The sequence below is a fragment of the Hyperolius riggenbachi genome, chromosome 6 (genome assembly GCF_040937935.1).
Source record: "Hyperolius riggenbachi isolate aHypRig1 chromosome 6, aHypRig1.pri, whole genome shotgun sequence".
In the NCBI taxonomy this organism is placed as follows: Eukaryota; Metazoa; Chordata; class Amphibia; order Anura; family Hyperoliidae; genus Hyperolius; species Hyperolius riggenbachi.
This window is the reverse complement of record NC_090651.1, coordinates 116,536,800-116,564,068: the sequence shown is the minus strand read 5'-3', so window position 1 is coordinate 116,564,068 and position 27,269 is coordinate 116,536,800. Positions and strand designations below refer to the sequence as shown.

General features: G+C 42.8%; 1 protein-coding gene across 10 annotated transcripts in view; it reads right to left on the bottom strand.

The window, feature by feature from the left end:
• HFM1 (helicase for meiosis 1) overlaps nucleotides 1–27,269 on the bottom strand; it is a 266,554-nt gene that overhangs the window by 19,562 nt on the left and 219,723 nt on the right. For all 10 annotated transcript variants that reach the window (XM_068239814.1, XM_068239813.1, XM_068239819.1 and 7 more), the window contains 3 exons: nucleotides 21,321–21,400; nucleotides 7,345–7,448; nucleotides 3,194–3,412 (listed from right to left, as the gene is read on the bottom strand). In XM_068239814.1, coding sequence (XP_068095915.1) covers nucleotides 3,194–3,412; nucleotides 7,345–7,448; nucleotides 21,321–21,400 — 403 coding nt within the window. The remainder of the gene's footprint in view (nucleotides 1–3,193; nucleotides 3,413–7,344; nucleotides 7,449–21,320; nucleotides 21,401–27,269) is intronic.

Sequence of the window (27,269 nt, the reverse complement as noted above, 5' to 3'; positions counted from 1 at the left end):
ACCCCTGGCTACATATACTGGGCATATATACCCCCTGGCTACATATACTGGGCATATATACCCCCTGGCTACATATACTGGGCATATATACCCCTGGCTACATATACTGGGCATATATATCCCCTGGCTACATATACTGGGCATATATACCCCCTGGCTACATATACTGGGCATATATACCCCCTGGCTACATATACTGGGCATATATACCCCCTGGCTACATATACTGGGCATATATACCCCTGGCTACATATACTGGGCATATATACCCCCTGGCTACATATACTGGGCATATATACCCCTGGCTACATATACTGGGCATATATACCCCCTGACTACATATACTGGGCATATATACCCCTGGCTACATATACTGGGCATATATACCCCTGGCTACATATACTGGGCATATATACCCCTGGCTACATATACTGGGCATATATACCCCTGGCTACATATACTGGGCACATATACCTCTGGCTACATATACTGGGCACACATACCCCTGCCTACATATACTGGGCACATATACCCCTGGCTACCTGTTCTGTGGACATCTCTACCCCTGGCTACCTGTTCTGGGGACATCTATACCGCTGGCCACCTATTCTGGGGACATCTATACTGCTGGCCACCTATTCTGGGGACAACTATAGACCTGGGGCTACCTATTTTTGGGGAACCACGTCAGATTGAGTGTATTTTGGAGAACTGCTGCCAGGTGAGAGGTGTCTACCATATTAAGGGGGCATTCTACCTATTTATGTGAAATGCTGTCTATTTATGTGACTCATGACTGCTGAATTTGTCTTGTTGTGGGCCTCATGGTTACTGAATTTGTCTTGTTGGGGGCCTCATGATTTGTTGGGGGCCTCAAGATCGCTGAATTTGTCTTGTTGGGGGCCTCATGATTGCTGAATTTGTCTTGTTGGGGGCCTCATGATTGCTAAATTTGTCTTGTTGGGGGCCTCATGATTGCTGAGTTGGTTATGTTGGGGGCCTCATGATTGCTGAATTTGTCTTGATGGGGGGGGGCTCATGATTGCTGAATTTGTCTTGGAACATGCTGGAAGGTACATACTGAGGGAGGGTGGGTGAGCGTGAGCCTGCTAACCTCCATATACATTTGGCTCCACCCATAAACACGCCCACATTTATTATATGACCACGCCCCTTTTTGGCGCGGCGCAACCTTGACTTTGGGGGGCGCATTAATAGTCTTTGTCCCCGGGCGCTGAAAACCCTAGCTACGCCTCTGCACCAATCGCTAACTTGGCTGAAACAACAGTTTGATTTCTAAGCTCCTGAGCACTGTTCTTTCAGTCTAGTCACACCTGCCTTTTCCCTTTGTCATGTGAAGGTCACGCAGTCTGTGTATACTCCCCGTTACACTTAGGAATCACTGGCCCAATCCAATTCACTTTTTCTCTAATAAGTTTTCTTCTAGTCGATAGTTTCACATCTTGGTTCATATGCAAAAAAAAAACAGTTTTCCTTGAGTTTTCTCCTAGGAGATAATGTTTGACTTCTTTTAAAAATAAATTTTTAAGCATTTTGCAATTGAAAAAGTACCAAAAAGTAGGTGAAAAAGTGCTGTCAAAATTATTTTGCATACTTTCTTGTTTGCTGATGGTTTAATGGGCATTTAAAGAGACACTGAAGCGAGAATAAATCTCGCTTCAGTGCTTATATTCAGCAGGGGCATGTGTGCCCCTGCTAAAACGCCGCTATCCCGCGGCTAAACGGGTGTCCCTTCACCCCCAAACCCACCCCTGCAAAATCAACGACCAACTTGGCCGTAGATTTTGCTGCTCTTGAGGCAGGGCTAACGACTGCAGCCCTGCCTCTAAGCGCCGTCTATCAGCGAAAGGAAGACTGAGAGGGGCGGGGGAGAGGCGGAGATACGCGCTCACAGACGCACAAGAGGCGGGGTTGCAGCGGTTTGCCCTGCCTCAATCCGGAAGAGATCCCCCGCTGCTCGGAGGGGATTTGTGAGGTAAGGGACCCCTGTTTAGCGGCGCGATAGCGGCGGTTTAGCAGGGGCACGCATGCCCCTGCTATCTATGAGGTCTGAAGCGAGATTTATTCTCGCTTCAGACTCTCTTTAAAGAGACCCAGAAACGAAGATGATACAAAAGCTCTCTCCGTACTGCGCAGGCGCATGCGTATAAAGCCGGAGGGAGCCCCTGCGCATGCGTGCAACTGGTCGCGGTGATGACATCAGGCCGACCTGGAGGTCGGTCTGTACTGCGTCTGCGCGAGCAGCGCTGTCAATCACCGCCACGTGGACCGGAGCGCACTACTGCGCCTGTGCAGTATGCTTCGGTCCACGTGACGGTGATTGACAGCGCCACTCGCGCAGGCGCAGTACAGGCCAACCTCCAGGTCGGCCTGACGTCATCACCGCGGACCGGGATGCAGGAGCGGCGAACGGCTACGGGCCGAGCTGCGGCGAGGGACATGCTGGGAGCTTGGGGCTGGAGGAAGCCCCGGGTAAGTAGCTCTTATTTTACGTATTATTGCCTGATAACTCCTTTAAGGGCTATTTCACAACGAAAAAAGCTGAAAAATCGCAATTGCTAGCTCTTATAATTTATCATGGTGATTTCCCGGTAATTGCGTTTGCGATTTTCATGTCAGGAATGGGAATTGCAGTGTGATTGTTCCTGAAATACCCCATGCAACACAGCAGTGTAAATTCTCCCATAGGTAAACTAGCAATTTGATGATCACCATTCCACGAATTATCGTGCAAGTCCAAAATTCGGGCTCCGCTTACGGCAACAGAGCTGTTGTAGACTGACAAGTGTGCACGGATCGTACAGGAAAGGATCCATGAACATGTCCATTTCTCAGATGCAGAACCAGACAGTATTTTTGGCTAGTGGGAACTGGGCATGTATGCTAACTTCTCTTTCATGTCCTACCGCTTTCTTAAACTCAATATGGACAAAACAGAAATTGTAATTCCCTACATGATACTCAGTTGTGCTTAAAAATAACATTTTAAATATACTATATTTTATATAAAAGTAACCTAAAACATCACCTGATTTTCAAACAAAGTCCCATGCAGATGAAGAAAATCTAGCTAAGGAGTGCGAGCACTGACAGGTTAGATGGCGCTCCACTGCACGCCACCAGCTAGTATTTTTATATATGAATTCAATTTGTGTATTTTAAGATGCTTTACCTAAATCTGACACCTGTATTGTTGTTGGGGAGCTGCTTGCGACAAGCAAACAGTCATCATCCAGATCATCCCAGACATCATCTCCCAACTCAAATGTCACATTGTCAGTTTCCATCAACCACATTTTGTCATCATATGTATCTGTCAGATCTTCCTGATGTTCTGTTATAGTTTTACTCTGTTTACTTCCATAATCTTTGTTTCCAGAATACATGCAACCTGCACAAAGAAAAAAAATGCAGAAATATAAATCACAAAAGCAGCACATACAAGGTTCAGAAAAGTACACTCATTCCAAAGAGTCTTGTAATTTTAGATGCTACCTTTTTACACTTTCCTGTTTTTTTTAATCCAGTATAAGAAACAGTTTTGTAATAAGTATTCTTTACCTATTTTGTCTTACATGCTTGTACAGGGTCTTGTCATTTCATAACAGCAAACAACAAAGTTTGTATTTTTCTATCTTATGAATGGAAAGAAACTACAAACATATTAGTCTGCCTCTATGGATATACAGTAGCCTGTAGACAGTGGTATATTCACCACCATGGTATGAATCCAAGTGTAGGCATTTCTGCTAAGGTTCAACTCACGTATTAAGTCCATGCAGATGGAAAAATTAAATTGTACATATAGTGTAACAATTAAAGGAAACCAGAGACAAGTTAAATTAAAAGTTTTATTAGACATACCTGGGGCTTCTTCCAGCCGCAGTACTATTCTCCACCGGAGAGAGACAAAGCGCACTGCGCTTGCTCAGACTGCTCACGACTGGCCAAAGTTACAGGACCCGGTACTGGAGCTGGAGAAGACTGAGGACGGTGGCGTAGGAGCAATCCGTGCGGATCGGGCTGGAGGAAGGCCCAGGTATGTATAAAACTTTTAATTTAATTTGTCTCTGGTACACTTTAAAGTTGGGCAAATTATCATAATTTGAATTTCATTTTTCAAGGAAATTCAAACAAATTCATGGGACCATATGCAATTAACTTTTTCTCCTGAGTTTATTTCTAGGTGATATTTTTAAACTTGTCAATAAAATGGCTTTTAAACCACCACCAGAAAAGAAAATACTTAAAATAATTGAGAAAGTACATTTACATTTTCACCTACTTTTTCATAATTTTTCATTTGCAAAGTGCTGAAAAATTATTTTAAACACAAGATGAAAAATTATCTCCTTGGAAAAAACTCAGGATAAAAAGTGAATTGCATATGGTCAATGGTGTTTTATGGTAAGTTTTTTAATAAATAATCACCATAAAGCACTCTAAATTAGATATTTCCCTGAAAAAAAGAAGGCAAATCGCTCATCGTCATCTTCTTCTCTTTAGTAAAGCAGATTTCTATATGATTAGGGTTAAGGATAGAGTTAGCTCTAGGGGGAGTTGACTTCTCCTTTGGATTGGACGTCCTCCCTTCCTTATGCTGGGCATACACGGATGCAATTATGCGCCGGATCGAGCCGCCGGCTCGATCCCGGCGCATCCCCGCTCGTCCCCTGCCAGCGCATGTATCGATCCCCGCTCGTCCCCGCGGGCGCTCCTTATCTTCCGCTCGATTCCTCGTTATTATCCTCCCGCGGGGATCGAGCGGGGAATCTATCCGGCGGGTCATCGGACCTGTCGGATATTATCAATCGAGCCATTAGCGGCTCGATTGATAAGCAAGAAACTTACCATGTATTCCCAGCATAATAAACATTGCAAAATAAATATTGGGGAACATAGATACAGGAGGAGTTACACGTTCATATGATAAATTACAGCAAAATAAGAAACAATAGGCAGAGGCCACTGCCCTTGCAGCCTTACAATCTAGAGTTACAATGAGTGGAACTGCAATGGAGACTGGACATAATCTTTCATTCAAAGCCTGTATGCAGCGCGTAAGAATAACATGATCCAGTACAACACAGAATTGTGAACAGGCTTATAGAATTGTATTGGCAGTGAGTTCGCTTGGAGAATTAATCTGCAATGCTCGTGTGCAAAGGCCCTCACCCTTATCTAACATAAAATATATTCACCCACCAACCCATCCCTCATGTATCCATCCACTTCCTGTGGCCTCTTTCCCAACTCTCACGTACTCACCGCCCCCCCCCTCCCCCCGCTCAACCCTCAATACACTGTGCCAACTCCCACTATGATCTGTGTACATCCCTTGATCCTATAACCTTATTAAAGAGGAACTCCAGTGAAAATAATGTAATAAAAAAGTGCTTCATTTTTACAATAATTATGTATACATGATTTAGTCAGTTTTTGCCCATTGTAATATATTTTAAATCCTTGATTTACATTCTGACATTTATTACATGGTAACATTTTTACTGTTGGCAGGTGATGTAGCTGCTGCATGCTTCTTTGGCAGTTGGAAACAGCTGTAAACAGCAATTTCCCACAATGCAGCAAGGTTCACAGACAGGAAACTGCCAGGAGTACGTACTCAGGGTTTCTTGTGGGAGGGGTTTCACCACAATTTCAGTCATACAGCGCCCCCGATGGTCTGTTTGTGGAAAGGAATAGATTTTTCATGTAAAAGGGGATGAAGTTCAATTCTTGGTCAGAGTTTCTCTTTAAGTTCAACTCCTTGCTCATCCCTTCTGTCATATACCACCATTACCACCCAACTCAGAGCTCCCCAGTAGGGATGATCAATGAGATGCAAATAATTTCTCCTTGTATTCAAATTTCATCTATATGCAGCTTGAAATTGGACCAATCAGAATAACTTCCTGTCAATTTTTATTGGTACAAGTTCAAGCTGCAATACATTTACATGAAATTGGAATTGAAGGAGAAAATACTATCTCATTGATCATCCATACTCCCTACCTCTCCTGCATCTCCATTGTTTTTACCATCTATCCTCTGTTCCTTACTCTATTCACATTACCTCTCCTTATTCCTTACCTCTCCTACACTATCCAACCACCCGCCAACCCCCCAACTATCACCCACATTCCTTGCCCACCCACTTCTACAATACCCACTGTCTGCCCTTCTAAATCCCACTGTTTGAAATGCATTATGTCTAAGGGCACATATTAGCATGTATAGTGTTGGACTTGGAGGTGGAAAAGCTGAGGAAATACACCTGCTGATCAAGCAGCAGGAACAGTGTGTTACCACTCCCAACAGAAGCCTGTAGCAAGTCTTCACATTATTTATTTTATTTATTTATTGTATTTATAAAGCGCCAACATATTACGCAGCGCTGGTGATTACTGCTGCTTGTCCAGCAAGTGGATTTCCTCAGCTTTAACACCTCCCAGTCCGACACTGAGCATCCTTTATAATAATCCCCGTGTCCTCCTTTTTCCCTGTGTTCATGAATTTGGCTTATCGCGCATGCGCAGCATGCAGCAGACGTTGGGACAGCATGACGCAGCCAGGGGGCGGGCGTGTGCGTGCAGTGTGCAGGCCTGGAAGCGCGTCGCGTTGCGCATGTATGCTGGCTGACCTGCAGGTGATGCGGCGGCAACAGGGGCGGGAGGGGGTTGTTAGGGGAGAGAGGCCTAGCGCCCGTTATTGTAATGGGCTTTAGGTCTAGTGTAAATATAACACACATACAGACATAGATAACTTTATTACTTGCATACTTGGAAGGAGTTTTCAACTTTTTGTTCCCTGATTTGAAAACTATAGCAGGATTTCTTTTCTGTGCTTGATTTACTTGGAAAGGGACACACACAGAGTAATCAATAATGCTTGTAACACAATAAGAGATTGGTACATTTAGAATGTTTGAAATGTATAATTTTTTAGAACAAAGTCTAACTGTATTTATCTACAGGAATTTGTCTTATATATGATTATATCTTCCAGAGTAGTTTTTCATGTTAGTGTGAATTGTTGTTTCATCTAATCTGACAAATTAATTTAAATGTTAATCTGCAGAACTGTGGTGTGAGACAGATATATGAAATGAGAGTAGCATCGTATTGGATGTCTTGCACAATATGAAATAAAGTTAGTTTTGCTTATTGTATCGCATGATAAAAATTCAAGTGTATGTAATGGAATAAATTCCCAAAGTGGCAATTTTTCATATTCTATGGCAACATCATTAGGTCATCTCATAATTCAATGCAGACTCATCCAATCTCAAGAACTAGTTATTCAACTTGTTTCTGCAGAACTTACTCAACCCTCCTGCACCACCTGGTGGATGATCTGTATAACAATTCTCCTCATCTTCCAAAGGCTCATTACTTGTGGATTGTGCTGCAGCTGTCAAAGTTGGTGGCCTTGGCAATGGAAAATAAACAAGTGTAAATTAAAAATTAAAAGATACACACAGGCACACACTATATATATATATATATATATATATATATATATATATATATATATATATATATATATATATATATATATACCGTGTTTCCCTGAAAAATAAGACACTGTCTTATATTATATTTTCCTTCAAAACATGTGCTAGGTCTTATTTTCAGGGAGGTCTTATATATTGTTAGAGTAGCAAGATCCCCATTCCCCCACCGCCACTTTACCTCCTGATGACCCCCTCCTCCAGAAAGACTCTAGGCTTACTGAACAGGTATAGCCTACAGTCAAACTCTGGTCTCCTGTGTCAGAGGCAGAACCCTTAACCAGTACAATCTCCAGCCACTGCAAAAGACAAATACTTTCACAAAGCAAAATAAAAACAAAGGACAGACAGAGCTATATTTCATTATTTCATGCAATGTATATAACTCTGCAGTCAAAATAGTCAAATCCAAGGATCATACATTCAGCAGTAATGGTATAACAAAAAGGACCCCATTTCAAGATATCATAACAGACCAGCAACGAAGGGTGAATAACAACACAAAGTAAATCCCGCTTCCCCCAGGAAAGAAGCAATCCCTATGAAATATCTACATGCATTGTAAGTATTTTAACACAAGCTGCCTTACAGTGACATACATATGATTTCTACAGAGTTTCCCTGAATGTCTCCATATGATATGGTCAACTGGAAAAGCTGCTTGAATCTCTCAAAACACAGATTGGAGTGATTGTTCCTAACTGTTTAGTATGCTTTGCAGCACCCCACAGATATGAGGATCCAGCCTGCTTATGGCATGAATGTGTCACCGCAGTGAAACCAGCAAAGCCGCAGGGTGCAAAGGGAGACTTATGAACTACTGAGAGAGAGAGCGAGCGAGCGAGAGCGACGAAGCCAGGACGTGGAGTTGGTCGGGCAGTGGAAACTTCCCCTGAGGTGGATGCCAGAGGCCGGGAAACTTCTCAGTGGTGGATGCCGGAGTCTATGTGGGTGGCCGCATTGTCGGTAAGGATTCTGGCTGGTAGGGAGGATCGCTTGTCTCACAGAGCAGGTCGGTTCTGACCGGGGCCTCAGCCCTTACCCGCCTCAGTGCCTGCAATCGCTCATCCAGTCTGCGCCGAGGCCACCCACGTGTCTGCAACAGAAGAGGTGTCCTGCTGAAGTAGAGCCGCCGACCCCTCCTGACCTCTGCCGGGATGAGAACAGGTGGCCCTACTTCAACAATCCCCGCAGCTCCTGCATCAGCTGCGGGAGGGCCCAACACGTGGTTGGACAACAGCTGGCATACGGCAATAGAGGACAGACAGCGTTGGACTCGTGGACATGTGGAGGGTAGGGGGAGAAATTACGTCAACGTGATAATCACCGTTTTATTGTGATCTTGGTGATCACGATTTCGTTTTAAATTCGATTTATCTTTCAGGCCTCTACAGAAGTACTCATAGGAAGTAACCGCCATTTCTGTTCAGAGCCCTTCTCCCAACCATTTCCCTGTGCTATCTTATGATTCGGCTCTCTGCAGAGCAGAAGGAACTGCAAACACTGCTTAGTTACTGGCAGGACAGGCAGCTGAAAATCACAATTATCTTTAAATAAGCTAGACACAGTTTTATGAAATGATGAGGCAAGGTAACGAGTTTAATTGGGTGCTTGTTTTCATGACTGCACTTCCTCTTTAACTAGAATTCATAAAACATTTCAAACTGTGGTTCTATGCAAATTGTGAACTGTTTTGCCTTTCATTTATGATTACAGCAATAATCAGGTTTTAAAGAGCAATCCTGTAATGTCTGTGCACATTTAGAGCATGCTAATTGGCATTGTTAGTTTTCAGCAAATTTGCCAGCTCACATTTGGCTAAGTTGCTAATTTCAATAATAAACATTCCTAGTACAAAGTTATTACTATGAAAGGGTTTTAAGTTGAGAAGCAGTCACAAGTAATTTTCTTCTCTTCACACTCTCCTATGTAACACTGCAGAAAGTTTACACTTCTGATATCTAAAATCAATTAAAAGGAACCCATACAAAAAGTAGCTTACATAGATTAGAAAAGCATCACTATTTCCCATATATACGGTATTCTTTGGACTATAAGACATCCCATACTATAACAAGCACCTAAGTTTAGAAGGCAAAAATCATGAAAAAAACAATACTAAACCTAGGTGCGTCTATAGTGCATGGGCATCTTATGTACCCCCCCCCCCCCACAAAAAAAAACACACACAAACAGTCTCTAAGTCACTCTATTTAAGCACTACTTCCCAGCTACACCACACCAACCCCTGCTGAACCCACCAGTTACACTACATACTACACCAGCCCCTGCTGCCTACTAGCTACACTCCAATACCCTACACTTCACTAACCTCTGCTGCCTCACCAGCTAAGCTACACAGCACTGCACTACACTAACACTACACTACAGGGAGTGCAGAATTATTAGGCAAATGAGTATTTTGACCACATCATCCTCTTTATGCATGTTGTCTTACTCCAAGCTGTATAGGCTCGAAAGTCTACTACCAATTAAGCATATTAGGTGATGTGCATCTCATGACATCAACACCCTATATCAGGTGTGCATAATTATTAGGCAACTTCCTTTCCTTTGGCAAAATGGGTCAAAAGAAGGACTTGACAGGCTCAGAAAAGTCAAAAATAGTGAGATATCTTGCAAAGGGATGCAGCACTCTTAAAATGGCAAAGCTTCTGAAGTGTGATCATCGAATAATCAAGCGTTTCATTCAAAATAGTCAACAGGGTCGCAAGAAGCGTGTGGAAAAACCAAGGCGCAAAATAACTGCCCATGAACTGAGAAAAGTCAAGCGTGCAGCTGCCAAGATGCCACCAGTTTGGCCATATTTCAGAGCTGCAGCATCACTGGAGTGCCCAAAAGCACAAGGTGTGCAATACTCAGAGACATGGCCAAGGTAAGAAAGGCTGAAAGACGACCACCACTGAACAAGACACACAAGCTGAAACGTCAAGACTGGGCCAAGAAATATCTCAAGACTGATTTTTCTAAGGTTTTATGGACTGATGAAATGAGAGTGAGTATTGATGGGCCAGATGGGTGGGCCCGTGGCTGGATTGGTAAAGGGCAGAGAGCTCCAGTCTGACTCAGACGCCAGCAAGGTGGAGGTGGTGTACTGGTTTGGGCTAGTATCATCAAAGATGAGTTTGTGGGGCCTTTTCGGGTTGAGGATGGAGTCAAGCTCAACTCCCAGTCCTACTGCCAGTTTCTGGAAGACACCTTCTTCAAGCAGTGGTACAGGAAGAAGTCTGCATCCTTCAAGAAAAGCATGATTTTCATGCAGGACAATGCTCCATCGCATGCGTCCAAGTACTCCACAGCGTGGCTGGCAAGAAAGGGTATAAAAGAAGAAAAACTAATGACGTGGCCTCCTTGTTCACCTGATCTGAACCCCATTGAGAACCTGTGGTCCATCATAAAATGTGAGATTTACAAGGAGGGAAAACAGTACACCTCTCTGAACAGTGTCTGGGAGGCTGTGGTTGCTGCTGCACGCAATGTTGATGGTGAACAGATCAAAACACTGACAGAATCCATGGATGGCAGGCTTTTGAGTGTCCTTGCAAAGAAAGGTGGCTATATTGGTCACTGATTTGTTTTTGTTTTGTTTTTGAATGTCAGAAATGTATATTTGTGAATGTTGAGATGTTATATTGGTTTCACTGGTAAAAATAAATCATTGAAATGGGTATATATTTGTTTTTTGTTAAGATGCCTAATAATTATGCACAGTAATAGTCACCTGCACACACAGATATCCCCCTAAAATAGCTAAAACTAAAAACAAACTAAAAACTACTTTCAAAAATATTCAGCTTTGATATTAATGAGTTTTTTGGGTTCATTGAGAACATGGTTGTTGTTCAATAATAAAATTATTCCTCAAAAATACCACTTGCCTAATAATTCTGCACTCCCTGTATACTACCACTACACTGTAATGGACTAAGACTATACTACATTAACAATTCAGCTCTCACCTGATTCTGCCTCCACGCTCCTCTCCCCCTCACTCCAGTCCTGTTGATGCAGATGCGCTCCTCTTCTTTTAGCAGTATACTGCAGCCACCTGCCACTATGCAGCTCTGGGTCTCCATCTTTTCTCATTACTGGTTGTTACTGTCACCCAAGCAGCCCACGTATGCCAAACGTCATGCGTGACCCTGGTGCACGTGCGCCACTGGAGTTACAGTAACAATGCATGATAGTAGCAATATAGTAACAATGCAGTAAGTACTTCCCTGCGCACTCTGCACAATTAGTTCCAAAGTAGTCTGCCATCCACTAGGGGTGGCAGTCCATTTCTTGCAAGGTGCTTTTATTTTATTATTTATTTATTGTATTTATAAAGTGCCAACATAGTACACAGTACTGGACATTAGTTTAGGTTACAGACAATATTTAGGGGTGACATACAGCAATAAGACAATACAGGAATACAAGAAAACCAGATCACACAGCACAGTATGAGTACAAGGTAATGCTTAGTCAGTCACTGGATGGGAGCATGGAGATTAGGCAAGTTAGGTTCACTCAAATGCATAGCATGGGTTCACAGTAATGGAGGTGCATGATCAGGTAGGAGGAGGACCCTGCCCAAAGGCTTACAATCTAGAGTAGGGGTCAGGAACCTTTTGGCTGAGAGAGCCATAAACGCCACATATTTTAAAATGTAATTCTGTGAAAGCCATACAGTATGTTTCAAACTGGGACAGTAGGGCTCATGTCCCTGTTGCCATAGTGATATGTACACAGTTGATCCGCCAGGCAGCGGACGTGTCAGACACGTCTTCAGCTTCTCTTGGGTTCCAGCAACATAGCAACATCAGCAATTAACCAGAGAGCCAGACAGGAGAAATACAGACTAACAACTTGTACAATTAGCTAGCTGACTTGAGGGTTGATTCACTTTGTAGGACAAGATCCCCGCACTTTGGCCCAATAGGCTACCTGTCAAGTGACAGGCAGTCTATTCGGATAATCAAAATGCGGGTATCTTGTTCTACAAAGTCACTGGACCTGACAGGGTCACTGGACCTGACAGAGCAGCCGATCGTTTTGGGGTAGCATGAGTAAGTTAGTACTGCATGCTACAGCAGTAGCATGCACTACTTTGAAAATTTTACTTGCACTGTCACACTAAGCTGCGCTGCTTGAGCTGCTGAGTGAATCAACTCCTACTGATTTGTCTGTGAGCCAGATGTAGTCATCAAAAGAGCCACATCTGGCTCCCGAGCCATAGGTTCCCTACCACTGATCTAGAGGGAGAGGTAGGGACACGAAAGGTAGGGGACCAGAGTTCAGCTGTAGGTTTAGAGCACTTGTGAGGGGTAGTAGGCCAGAGTGAAAAGGTGAGTTTTGAGGGCTTTCTTGAAGATGTTGAAGCAAGAAGTTTTGAATAAGGATGATACCATTTATTGGCTAACTTAGAGATGGATAAACAGTGAGCTTTCGACTTATAAAAAGCCTTCGTCGGACTGGTTCCTGACCAAAACTGAAAAACACAGCTTATATACACTGACATACAGAGGAGAACCATTCTTTAGCAAACATAAATGTAATTAGATGCCTTAACTGTTACTGAGGAGGCTTTCCCAGGCATCCTATCTAAATTGATAAGATCAATAGAATCCTCAACATGACATAAAGCAGACTCTAGTGATGAAGAGACATCGTAAATTCCGAATTCAAATGGTAACAGGCCTGGTTACATGCACCATTAATTCTAAGCTTAAGAGAATTGTGGCATTTAAAGCCAGCACCTGAAAGCAAATAAAATGAATAGTGACAGTGAATTCCATCTTACACAGCATATGGCACAAAAAAGAATGAAAAGATAGAAAAATTTAAATTAAAAGAATTGTGGCATTTAAAACCCATCGTACCAGCACAATAAGTTAGAGTCCTTGTTTAAACCATCTTCTACAGTTTTGAACCAATGTATAAACTTAGTTTCTTGTGTTAGTCTCATGTTTCCCGATTTGAAGCCACCCATTAATACAGTGACGAGAAAATCGCTTAAACTGTGTCCAGGTAAACAAAAGTGTGTTGGTATTGGGAGATCAGTATATTTTGCAATATCCTTTTTCCTGCTGTTAATAGTGGATCTGTGGTGTATCATGCGATCACGCAGTGGTTGACTTGTTTCTCCCACATAAATTCCTTTGGGGCATTTTGCACACATGATCACGTATACCACATTAGATGAGTCGCAGGAAAAGGTGCCTTGTACTTTGTATTCCTGTTGTGTACCTGGTATTAGTATCCTGTCAGTGGAATGGATGTGTTTACAGGTCCCACACTTTTTCCCTCGGCAGGGGAATGTTCCATTCTGTTCTTGCCTATTTAAGGCACTCCTCACTATCATCTGCTTAAGATTGGGTGGCTGTCGGAACGCTAGGAGGGGAGGTTCAGGGAATATCTTTTTCAGTCTCTGATCCTTGTGTAGAACAGGTTGAAGATGTTGAAGGAGGGGGAGGTAGGGAGTTCCATAGTGTTGGAGCAGCTCTTAAGAAGTCCTGGAGGCGATCATGGGACTGGGAGAGGCTTGGGGCGGTCAGGCGAAGTTCATTGGAAGAGCGGAGTGAGCGGCTAGGTGTGTACCTCTGAGTAAGATCGGAAATGTAGGTTAGACAGGTTTTGTGGACAGATTTATAGGTCAGACACAGTATCTTGAATCTGATTCTGGACTGGATAGGAAGCCAGTGGAGGCATTCACAGAGGGGAGCCGCCGTGGTGGAGCGATGTGAGGAGTGGATAATTCTGGCTGCTGCATTCATGATGAACTGCAGTGGTGGCAGAGGTCAGGAAAGGACGAATCTTACAGATGTTACAAAGGTGGAAGTTGCAGGACTTTGTGAGGATGTGGGGAGTGAAGGAGAGTGCGGAGTCCAGGGTGACACCCAGACAGCGGGCTTGAGAGCTAGGGCGAATTATAGTGTCGTTAACAGTGACATGCACATCTAGGAGGTTCATGGATGGCCGGGGTGGGAAGATCATAAATTCCGTTTTGTCTAGATTTAGTTTCAGGAACCTAGCGGACATCCAGGAGGAGAAGGCTGATAGGCAGGAGGAGACCTTGTCCATGGTAGTGGTGGATATGTCAGGGGTGTGGAGGTAGATCTGGGTGTCATCTGCATACAGATGATAGTTAAAACCCATGGAGGAGATAACCTTGCCAATGGAGGATGTGTATAGGGAGAACAGTAGGGGGCCAAGGACCGAGCCTTGGGGGACTCCCACCGAGAGGTGGTTGGGGGTGGACGAGGACTTATTGAAGGAGGTCGTGAAGGAGTGGTTGGAGAGGTAGGATGAAAGCCACGTCAGGGCGAGATCGTGAATGCCCATGGACTGGAGGGACTGGAGGAGTAGGGGATGATTTACTGTGTCAAAAGCTGCTGAAAGGTCAAGGAGGAGGAGAATGGAGTGTTTACCTTCAGCTTTAGCTGACCACTTTGGTGAGAGCAGTTTTGGTTGAGTGGGCAGGCCGAAATCCAGATTGCAGTGGGTCTAGCAGTGATTTGGCATTGAGGTACTCGGTCAGGCGTTTGTGAACCAGACACTCAAGGAGTTTTGAGTGGAGGGTAGCTAAGGGTCGAGGGAGGGTGTCTTGAGCAGGGGTAGTACAGTGGCCTGCTTGAAGTCTGAGGGGAAGGTGCCTGTGGATAGGGAGAGGTTAAACAGGGTAGTGAGGACTGGGGCCAATTCTGTGAAGTGAGGCTGGAGTAAATCAGAAGGGATGGGTCAAGGGGGGAAGTAGTGGTATGGGAAGTCTGCTTGACTTCCACAGTGGTAGTAGGAGTGAAGGAGGCGAGGGGAGGATAGGGTGGTGGAGGAGCTGGTTGGGAGGGGGTGGGAGGTGAAGATTGAAGATTGGATATTTCCTGACAGATGAAGTCAATTTTGTAGGTGAAGTGGTTGGCTAAATCTGTGGCAGAGAGGGAGGAAACGGAGGGTGGGGGGTTGGTTTAAGCAGGGAGTTGAAAGTGGCAAAAAGACGCCGGGAGTTGGAAGCTTGTGCTCCGATGAGCTTGGTAAAGTATTCCTGCTTCGCATGAGCAAGGGCAGTGGCAGTGTGCTTTGGTGAAGACCCGTGGTAACAGACTCCACAGCCTCTGAGAGCCCATGTTTGACACTGGTGGTGAGATCAACAGGACCCTGACATCCACCACTAGGTCATCACTGCTCAATGCAGTATGTGCTGATCAAATGGCCCTCTTGCTCTTTCATCCACTCAATCAGATAAAGAATGTCCTTTCCTGATTAATGTTCTATCTATAAAATAATTGAGTGTAATTTGACAGAGCTTTATTTTTATAGATGTTCATTAGATTGCAAAGAGTTCACTTTTGGCGCAGGGGATAGGTCCCCATCATTACTATAGTCTGCAATGTTAATTCCAGCTATGGTTCCCTGGGGTGCTCAGGTGCATTCAGCAATAGTCTCGTCAGGACTAGGTAAGTGGCGACGCAGTGACATTGCATTCGGGAAGAACCAACACGAAGGCAAACAGACATCAATAAGTAAGGAAGTAGGAGAAGGAAGGGTAGTGTTAGGTATAGGAGTAGGTAAGTTAGTGTTAGGTGTAGCGGTAGGAAGGTTATTGTTAGAAGTAGCAGCAGTGAGGGTAGTGCAGGTGTAGCGGCAGTGAATAGGGTAGTAGGAGGGTAAGTGTTAGGTGTAGCAGGAGTAGGAGGATAAGTGCTACGATTATCGGGAGTAGGAGAGTTGAAATCAGTAAATGGCAGTGCAACAGCATTATAATCAGGAAGCGCTGGTGCAACAATAAAATAATTGGCAAGGGCACATCATCTTAAATCAGTAAGTAAGGAAGTAGGAGAAGGAAGGGTAGTGTTAGATGTAGGGATAAGAAGGTTGGTGTAAAGTGTAGAAGTAGAAAGTGTTGGTGTTAAGAGTAGTGCCAGTGAGGGTAGTGTAGTGATGAGCGTAATGACCTAATTATGATTACGCTAAATGTTGCGTAATTCGCAAAATTACGATTACAGCCATAATCGAAATTTCACGAACTTCACGAAATTACGAAATTTTGCATTTATGGGGAATTTTTAAATTATGATCTTTTTTGTAATTACGATCGTATACAGAGCACAAACAAATTAGAATTTCATGTTTAACATGGAAATTAATCCGTTCTCGAAATTGTGTTCCAGTCCAGAGTCTCCTGATACATTTAAAGCACTTGCAGGGACCTTTGCATTATCAGATATTGCAAGACCCAAAACCAAGTGTCTCAGCATGCATGACCACTAAGTGCACCTTGAAAAAGAGCACCTGACTTAGAAGTGGCTGTAGATAGAGCCTCCTGATGCATTTAAAGTGACAGCACGTGCAGGAGCCTTTTCATTATCAGTAAATGCAATAAGTAATTGCAATCAATGAGTGACTTTCCTGAGTTCAGTCATTACCTAAATGTGCATAATTACTATTAGAAACTAAATTATATCCATTTTCATAATTAAAATAACTTTGTTTCTATAGAAAACACGAAATTACGAAATTTTGTGTTAAACGCAAATTTGCGCCAAAACGCAAAATTACGAAACTGAAATTTTGCTTACGGAATTCCGAATTACGGTTTGTATGACCATTACGAAATTACGAATTTCATGTTTTAGCGGCAAAATTCACGGCCGTAATTAAGGAAACATGAAATTACTAATATTTCGGCTCAACACTGAGCTACAGTGAGTAGCGGTAGTAGGAGGGATAATGTTAGGTGAAGTGAGAATAGGAGAATTTAGGTTTAATGGGAGTACTAGGGTTAGTGAGAGAGAAGAGATTAGGATTACTTTGATGCAAGCATTCTGTTATTTATAGTATAATATTGGTAATATAACTACTTGCTCCAAATATAGACTACTTGCACCAAACTTATCAGCATTTATAGTAAATGTACACTTAGGTTGGATCTTTTTTAATTAAATCTAATATCCAATCTATTTAACCACTTAAAGAGAAACCGTGACCAAGAATTGACCTTCATCCCAATCAGTAGCTGATACCCCCTTTCCCATGATAAATGTATTCCTTTTCACAAACGGATCATTAGGGGGCTCTGTGTATGGCTGATATTGTGGTGAAACCCCTCCCACAGTGTGATGTCAGGACCAAGGTCCTGACAGTTTCCTGTCTGGGAACCTCATTGCATTGTGGGAAATAAAAACGGTTTACAGCTGGGTCCAACTGCGAAAAAAGCCAGCAGCATCTCTTTACACTGACATCACCTGCTAACATTAAAAATGTCACTATGTGGCAAATGTCAGAATGTAAATCAGGGAGAGGAAAGATTTTAGAATGGGAAAAAAAACTGACTAAATCATTTATTATTGTGAAAATGAAGCACTTTTTTATATTACATTACTTTCACTGGAGTTCCTCTTTAACTGTTTGAAGACAGTATATCTATGCCCTTCAGGACTTAAAGCGGTTTAACACCCAGCATTACAACTTTGCTTTAAAAGATTGCTTACAGCTTACAAACTATTATGCCAGATTTTTTTTTAAGCAGAAATTCACTGAATGGGTTATACATGACATTTTAGTGTTGGATTTAACTAGGAATCCGCATCCGTTCTTATCTGTAGTTACAAATGTATCTTTATTTGGAATACAAATAGACCTTTGAAAAGCCTGCCGGGGAAGCCCTCTTTGTTCTCTCAGAGCAGTGTTTGTTTGTTACATTGTAGATAGATACATTTGTAACTAAACAAGCAAGCACAGAGGAGGATTTCTAGCTAAATGCAGCACTAAAATGTCATGTTTAATCCATTCAGTGAATTTCTGCTAAAAAAAAAATCTGGCATAATAGTTTATAAGCTGTAAGCAATCTTTTAAAGCAAAGTTGAAATGCTGGGTGTTAGACCACTTTAAAGAGAATCTGTATTGTTAAAATCGCACAAAAGTAAACATACCAGTGCGTTAGGGGACATCTCCTATTACCCTCTGTCACAATTTCACCGCTCCCCGCCGCATTAAAAGTAGTCAAAAACTGTTTTAAAAAGTTTGTTTATAAACAAACAAAATGGCCACCAAAACAGGAAGTAGGTTGATGTACAGCATGTCCACACATAGAAAATACATCCATACACAAGCAGGCTGTATACAGCCTTACTTCTGAATCTCAAGAGATCACTTGTGTGTGTTTACCTTCTGTCCCCAGCTTCTCTCATGCACTGAACATTACAGGCTTCCTGCAGACATCTCTGCCTATGTCGTTAATTCCTTAGTATGTGACAGACCAGCTCCTTTCACAGCCTCCAGAGGAGGATTTTTATCCAGCTCTCTTCTATCACTGATAAGATAGCAGAGAAGCTGCTGGCTTATGTAAATAAAACACACACTGGAGTGTGCATAGAGGAACAGTTCAACAGTGAAGAACTTGGCAGCCTTCCAGACACAGGCCGACAAGTCTGACAGGGGAAAGATACATTGATTTATTACAGAGATGGCTATAGTAGAAAGAGCTGCAGCAAGCCAGATCACATTAGAATAGGTTTAGGAACTTGTAGGATGGTAGAAAAAACGTTGTAATTTTTGTTACAGAGTCACTTTAAGTTCCCACCAAAAGACTTAGATATTATTCTTCTGCCACGCGATCCCGCACGCATTCTCATCGCCTATTCACCGATCTAAGTGCCAGTGATCAATGATCATCTGCATCAATTAGATGCTGTGGTCCTTGACAAAAATAAATGAAAAACATACATGCATTACTTCCTGTTAGCGTACTAACTGTATGCACAGGAAGATAACAGAGTAACCAAGCAGCTCAGGGTGACCCAAACTACTAGGAATGTATAGGGGGATAAAAGGAACCAGAAAGCCCTCCTACTAAAAAAGCAAAGCTTGGTGTAATTGCCTTCTTAAAACAGAAGGAAATTTGAACATTTGTGGTTACCCACAATGCACTACCACTAAATATAGTGGTAGTACATTGTGGGTAGCCACAAATGTTCATTTATAACCGAATTATTGCAAATTTCCTTCTGTTTTAAGAAGGCAATTACACCAAGCTTTGCTTTTTTAGTAGGAGGGCTTTTTGGTTCCTTTTATCCCCCTATACATTCCTAGTAGTTTGGGTCACCCTGAGCTGCTTGGTTACTCTGTTGTACTCGTCCAAGCCCTATTTCATACAGCCTTATCAATCCCTGTCATGTACTGATGAGGACCAAAAGTCCAAAACAGGCTGTCTACATGTGGGTTTGATATGGCTGTGTAAAACTTAAAGCTATAGGCTTGCTATATACCAGCGGTTCTGTATGCTTGTTTGGCTTAACAAGGGCGAAAAGGGATAATTTGCATAATCAGTAGCAGTGCGTTGTGGGTAACCACAAATGTTCATTTATAACTGAATTATTGCAAATTTCCTTCTGTTTTAAGAAGGCAATTACACCAAGCACAGGAAGATAAAGTGGGGGAACATTAAGTAGCCAAATAGTATAGCCAAATAGTATGTTACACCCTAACACATTACATTACACACTAATAATTGCATTTCCCATTAAAATGAACCCCTTATCTCTCCCACAGTTACAAAAATAAAACATTTGCAATATATATATATATATATATATATATATATATATATATATATATATATATATATATATATATATATATATATACATATATACATACATATATATATATATATATATCATTTAAAATAAATTAATACACCTTTTTGATACGTATTTCATGAGGGTACATTACTGTTATATTTGCAAACATGGGCTAGTAATTACAGAGAGATGCAAAACGGAAAAAATACACCTTTATTTCCAAATAAAATATTATCACCATACATTGTATGGGACATATTTTAAACGTTGTAATAATCGGGACAAATGGGCAAATACAATGTGTGGGTTTTATGCACAGTAGCACTTTTTATTTTAAAACTATAATTGGTAGAAATATGAGAAATAATGAATTGTTTCCATTATTTCTTATATTTACCGTTAAAAATCATTTAGAATAAAATAATTCTTAGCAAAATTGTACTACCCAAAGAAAGCCTAATAGGTTGCGAAAAAAACCCAAGATATAGATCAATTTGTTGTGATAAGTAGTGATAAAGTTATTGGCGATTAATAGAACCGCTGAAAGGTGAAAATTGCTCTGGTCCTTAAGGGGAAAAACCCCTCAGTAGTGAAATGGTTAAACAGTTGCATAGTGCATGAGTAGCTTTACGATGAATACCTGTTTCCCTGAATCTAAGGTTCACTTTTAAGACTGAAGGACTAACTTCATTTGTTTGTGCAATCAACAATATTTTAAAGAGACACTGAAGCGAAAAAAAAAATGATGATATTATGATTTGTATGTGTAGTACAGCTAAGAAATAAAACATTAAGATCAGATACATCAGTCTAATTGTTTCCAGTACAGGAAGAGTTGAGAAACTCCAGTTGTTATCTCTATGCAAAAAAGCTATTAAGCTCTCCAACTAACTTAGTCCTGGAGAGGGCTGTTATCTGACTTTTATTATCTCAACTGTAATTGAACTGTTTACTTTTCCTCTGCTAGAGGAGAGTTCATTACTTCACAGACTGCTCTGAAAGGCTCATTTTGAATGGTGAGTGTTGTGTAATCTGCACATATTATAGAATGATGCAATGTTAGAAAAAACACTATATACCTGAAAATAAAAGTATGAGAATATTTTCTTTGCTGCTAATCTTCTAGTAATTATTCATAGTACACAACCAATTCATTATATCATATATTTTTTTTCGCGTCAGTGTCTCTTTAAGCTGTATTTTCTTACCGTAAAGAGGTATTCATAGAACTTTTTGGTGTGAAGGCAAACTTGTGTAGGCTAGTAGCCATCTCACTTTGCACCTGCATCTAAGAAATATAATAAATGTCAGTGGATCTTCATTCCCCATGAATCATGCAAACATACTGCACTGATGTTTTTGCTCCTATAGCTCTAGTGACACTAATTAGTACAGTACACTAACATCATATACCTTCTCACCTTCAACCTCCTCACAGAAGGTACCTCCAAACCACCCGTCCACCCACCTGGTCGATGGCAACGAGACCTACGTCAGCTCAACCCTAGTGTCCTAGCCGACCCCCTCCATGTCCTCTTCTACTCTCTCCCACACAAACCTGTCATAATATTGCTGCAGCTCAGTATCATCAAACCTACTCATCAGCCCTAGAAGAAACTGCTCCCCCGATATTCTGCGCAACCGCCCCCCTAACCCCCAGTCCTGGCGCACCACCATACTCGCAACATCCAGAGGGTAACACGTGCCACTAAATGGAAATGGAGTAAAACTCAACTTAACCAGGGTTTCCTACATTACAAGACTAACCTGCTGCAGTTCCACACTGCCCTTGCTGATGCAAAGCAGGTATACTCCACCAAGCTCATTTTGGAGCCTCCAGCATCTCTTTGCCACTTTCAACTCCCTGCTTAACCCTCCCAAACCTGAGTCTTCTCTCTCTGCCACGGATTTAGCCACCCACTTTACCAGCAAAATTGTCTCCATTTGTCAGGAAATATCCAGCCTTCACTACTCACCTCCCACCCCCTCCCATCCAGCTCCTCCTCCACTCTATCCTCCCCTCGCCTCCATCACTCCTACTACCACTGAGGAAATCAACCACCTACTACAGACTTCCCATACCACTACCTCCCCCCTTGACCCCGTCCCTTATGGCTTACTTCGTCCTCACTTCCTGGATCTGGCCCCAGTCCTCACTGCTTTGTTTAACCTCTCCCTATCCACAGGCACCTTCCCCTCAGACTTCAAGCAGGCCACTGTACTACCCCTGCTCAAGAAACCATCCCTCGACCCCTTACTACCCTCCAACTACCAACCTATCTCCCTCCTCCCCTTTACCTCAAAACTCCTTGAGGGTCTGGTTCACAAATGCCTGACCCAGAACCTCAATGCCAACTCCCTGCTAGACCCACTGCAATCTGCATTTCAGCCTGCCCACTCAACCGAAACAGCTCTCACCAAAGTGGTCAATGACCTAGCCTTAGCTACAGCTGAAGGTAAATACTCCATTCTCCTCCTCCTTGACCTTTCAGCAGCTTTTGACACATCCCCTACTCCCTCAATCCCTCCAGTCCATGGGCATTCATGACCTCGCCCTGGCCTGGCTCTCATCCTACCTCCCCAACCACTCCTTCATGACCTCCTTCAATGAGTCCTCATCCACGCCCAACCACCTCTCGGTGGGAGTCCCCCAAGGCTCAGCCATTGGCCCCCTACTGTTCTCCCTATACACATCCTCCATTGGCAAGGTTATTTCTTCCATGGTATATCACATAGAAGGGATTTAGTCCACAGACCCATCCAGCCCCCTTATGTGCTGTGAACCATTAGTTCATTTAGGCCCTGATTTACTAAGGCATCTCTAAGCACCCCAGTGGGGTTGTCACAAGTGATTTAGCACACCTGGACTGGATTAAAAAATTAAAATGTGCTGTCAGGTGATCAGATACATTAACCCTCACCCGTTGTATTGACACGGTAAAAATTGTTGAAAGGTTGATAAACAGTTGTGTGATTTTAGTCTCATGCAGGCTTCCACTGTGAGAAGATTTTTTCTAATAAACTTAGGCCATTCTGGATTTTAAAAGAAAACTCTTGCTGTGGATGCTGCATGCAGCTGAAGTCACATCGCCACTAATTAATACACACACAAAAAATAAAATCTCATTCTTTCTTAATCTACTTACATTTGAATATATGCTATGGAGTCAACGTGACAGATAGGGTTAATTTTTTTATATTACCGAGCCACAGAATTTGTGTTTTCTGTTCTTGTTTTTTTTTTTATCATTTTTAAACTACCCACTGAAGATGTTAGTAAATCATGTCTGTTGCATCTGTTTTCATTGGTTCATAGTGGTTGTCAACTTCCTGTTCCTTGGTTGGCAAGGACATTGGTGATGGTTGTGGCCAGCCGTGATATCGGAGGTGCACAATGCGGCATGTCTGCACATACCAAACAGCCTGCTGTGGGGGGGCCCATATTACAATTATGGATAGCATATACAGTAAATATGAACATCTATAGTATACTATAGAGATAAGCAGTCTTGACAAAGGAGTTCTCTACTCTGAAAAGCTAGTGGTGTTCTGTATTTTGGAATCCATCTTTGGTCTGTATGCTGAATGCTATTTTTTTTTTTTCGTAGGTTGTTACTACCCGTCACATTGTATTTCTCTCATTGGCAGTTTCTGTATATTATATGGACTCACAACTGCAGTTTCTCTGTTCTTAGAGCTCACTACACCAGTATATTTGCTTTGTATATCCATTGCTTATACTGTGATCTATTGATGTACACACTTTTGCTCACTGCGAAACACCGCAGCTTCATCTAGTTCAGTAGCATCTTATATATACAGACATTCTTTCTATATTCCTTGCAGTCATCTGACTTATTTATGTTTTCTTTTTTGTTTGCACATTGTTCATAGTACAGCATTGCTTTATATATCAATTTTGTACACTGTTCTGAATTTACAGTGTGACAGTGGATTTGATTACTTATGTCATTGCTATATAGACCTCATCTGGAGGTTTAGTTATGTCTTTTGTACTTTTCAAATACTGATACATACTGTATTTTTGTTCTTTGCATGAACAAACTCTTGCTGTGGATGCATTTTTTTTAATCATTTATGATCTCCCTACTGAAGACGGTAAGAAATCGTGTCTGTTGCATTTGTTTTCATTGGTTCACAGTGGTTGTCAACTTCCTGTTCCTTGGTTGGCTATTGGCTATTTACCAATGTCCGCCCTCACCATGTCAGTCACCCTGGATGACCAAAGCCACTAAACAGTTGAAACGGTGCTCTAGAATAGCTGAACGGCATATGTATGAGTATATAAAGTCTTGAACAACTTCAGAAATGTACTCTCTGTGGCAAAACAGTCCTAATTTTCTTCCCTAATATCCACCCATTTCCACAATCCAAAGCGCTTGTTCAGCACCTTTAACTCTATTCTTCATCCCCTCCTCCTCCTTCATCTTGCTTATCAGCTAAAGAATTTGCAACATACTTCACTGATAAAATTGACAAAATCCGAAGTGAATTCTCCATTCAGCCCTCAAACCTACCTCAACATCTCTCATTGACTGCTCTCTAATTGCCTTCTCTCCATTCTCTGAACATTCTCTCTCCTCTATAATATCCAAAGCTCATCTAACCACCTGTTCTTTGGATCCTATTCCCTCCCACCTCATTCCGCAGCTATCCTCATCTCTCATGCCTGCTCTAAAATCACTATTTAACCTGTCCCTCTCCACTGGCATATTTCCGTCCCCCACTTAAAAAGGCTGTTATGACACCACTACTTTAAAAACCATCTCTAGATCCAACCGCACTCACCAACTACCGCCCAGTGGCACTCCCATTTGCATCCAAATTACTTGAACGCCATATACACGCTGAATTAAGCCATTATTTATCTGCAAACTCCCTGCTTGATCAGTTCTAGTCTGGCTTTCACTCTAACCACTCCACAGAAACAGCTCTTACTAAAGTGGCCAGTGAACGTCTTACAGCTAAATCCAAAGGTCTATTTTCCATACTCATCTTTCTTGCCATCAGCATTTGATACTGTTGACCACACCTTACTCCTACAGATCAACAACAACAACAACAACAACAACAAATAACATTTGTAGAGCGCTTTTCTCCCATAGGACTCAGGTACTTTCAAATGTAGGCATAAAGGGCCTGGCTCTCTCATGGTTATCTTCCAACCTCTCTGGAAGGTCCTTCACAGTCTCTTACTCAGATCAGATCTATTCTCCTCATCTTTTGTCTGTCGGGGTTCCTCAAGGCTCTGTTCTTGGTCCCCTCCTCTTTTGGTCTTAGTGACTTAATCAACTTATTTGGGTTTCAATACCACCTATATGTAGACGATACACAACTGTACCTCTCGGACCCAGACCTTAACTCCCTCCTCACACGTGTTCCTGATTGCTTGTCTGCTATATCCTCCATCATATGAGTAAAACAGAACTAATCACTTTTCCACCGTCTCTGTCCACCACTCTGCCTGAAATAACAATAAATGTTAATAGCACTCCCATAACTTCAGTTCCCAAAGCACGGTTCTTGGGGGTAATATTCAACTCTGCTCTCTTTTATTCCATGTCCACTCCCTAACCGGCACAGCGTTGTGCACGCATCCGCCGGCATTAGGCTCCGCCCACCCGCAATGTCAACCCGCCGGCCAATTAGCAGTGCCGGCGGGTTGTAAATACCCGATCTCGCCGTACAAAGTGTATCATACACTTTGTAATGTATACAAAGTGTATTATACAGGCAGCTGTGTATGTAAACACACACACACAAACTGATCCTGTCCCCCTGCCCCCCTGATCGCCCACAGTCCCACCCCTGATCACCCCCTCAGACCACTGTTCGCACCCAATCACCCCTAATCACCCATCAATCACCCCCTGTCACTATCTGTCAAAGCTATATTTTAGATTAGGTCCTTAACTGCCTCCTGGGGGTTCCTGAGCACCCCCCCACACACCCTCAGATCCTCCCCAGATCCCCCCCCTGTGTACTGCATACATCTATTCTCTCCTGTAATCACCTGTCAATCGCCCATCAATCACCCCGTCACCACCTGTCACTGCCACCCATCAGATCAGACCCTAACCTGCCCATGGCGGGCACCTGATCACCCACCCACACCCTCAGATTGCCCACAGACCCACCCTCAGATCACCTCCCAAGTGCATTGTTTACATCTGTTCTCCCCTCTAATCAGCTACTGATCACCCATCAATCACCCCATGTCACTGCTACCCATCAGATCAGAACCTAATCTGCCCTTTGCGGGCACCCAATTACTCGCCCACACCCTCAGATCGCCCTCAGACCCCCCCCCCCCCCCCGATCACATCGCCAGTGCATTGCTTGCATCTATTCTCCCTTCTAATCACACCCTGATCACCCATCAATCACCCCCTGTCACTGCTTCCCATCATACCCATCAGATCAGACCCTCATCTGCCTCTTGCGGGCACCCAATCACCCACCCACACACTCAGATCGCCCTCAGACCCCCCTAATCACCTCCCCAGTGCATTGCTTGCATCTATTCCCCCTCTAATCAAACCCTAAGACACCCATCAATCATCTCCTGTCACCCCCTAGCACACCTACCCATCAGATCAGTATATCTGTAAATGGCTAATTGTGTGTAAAAAAAATCAAAAAATTGTTATTTACAGAGATGTTTCTCCCACCCAGCATGAGTATGTGTAAAAATACACCCCAAAACACATTATACTACTACTCTTGAGTACGGCGATACCACATGTGTGGCACTTTTTCGCAGCCTAGGCGCGCTAAGAGGCCCAACGTCCTATGAGTACCTTTAGGATTTTACAGGTCATTTTGAGGCATTTGGTTTCTAGACTACTCCTCACGGACTTTGGGCCCCTTAGCGCACCTAGGCTGCAAAAAAGTGTCACACCTGGTATCGCCGTACCCAGGAGGTTACTGGACAAATGATTTAGTTACATATAGTTATTTTGGTTGAAAAAAGACATACGTCCATCGAGTTCAACCTGTATAAAGTACAACACCAGCCTGCTCCCTCACATATCCCTGTTGATCCAGAGGAAGGCGAAAAAACCCTTACAAGGCATGGTCCAATTAGCCCCTAAAGGGAAAAATTCCTTCCAGACTCCGGGTGGCAATCAGATAAA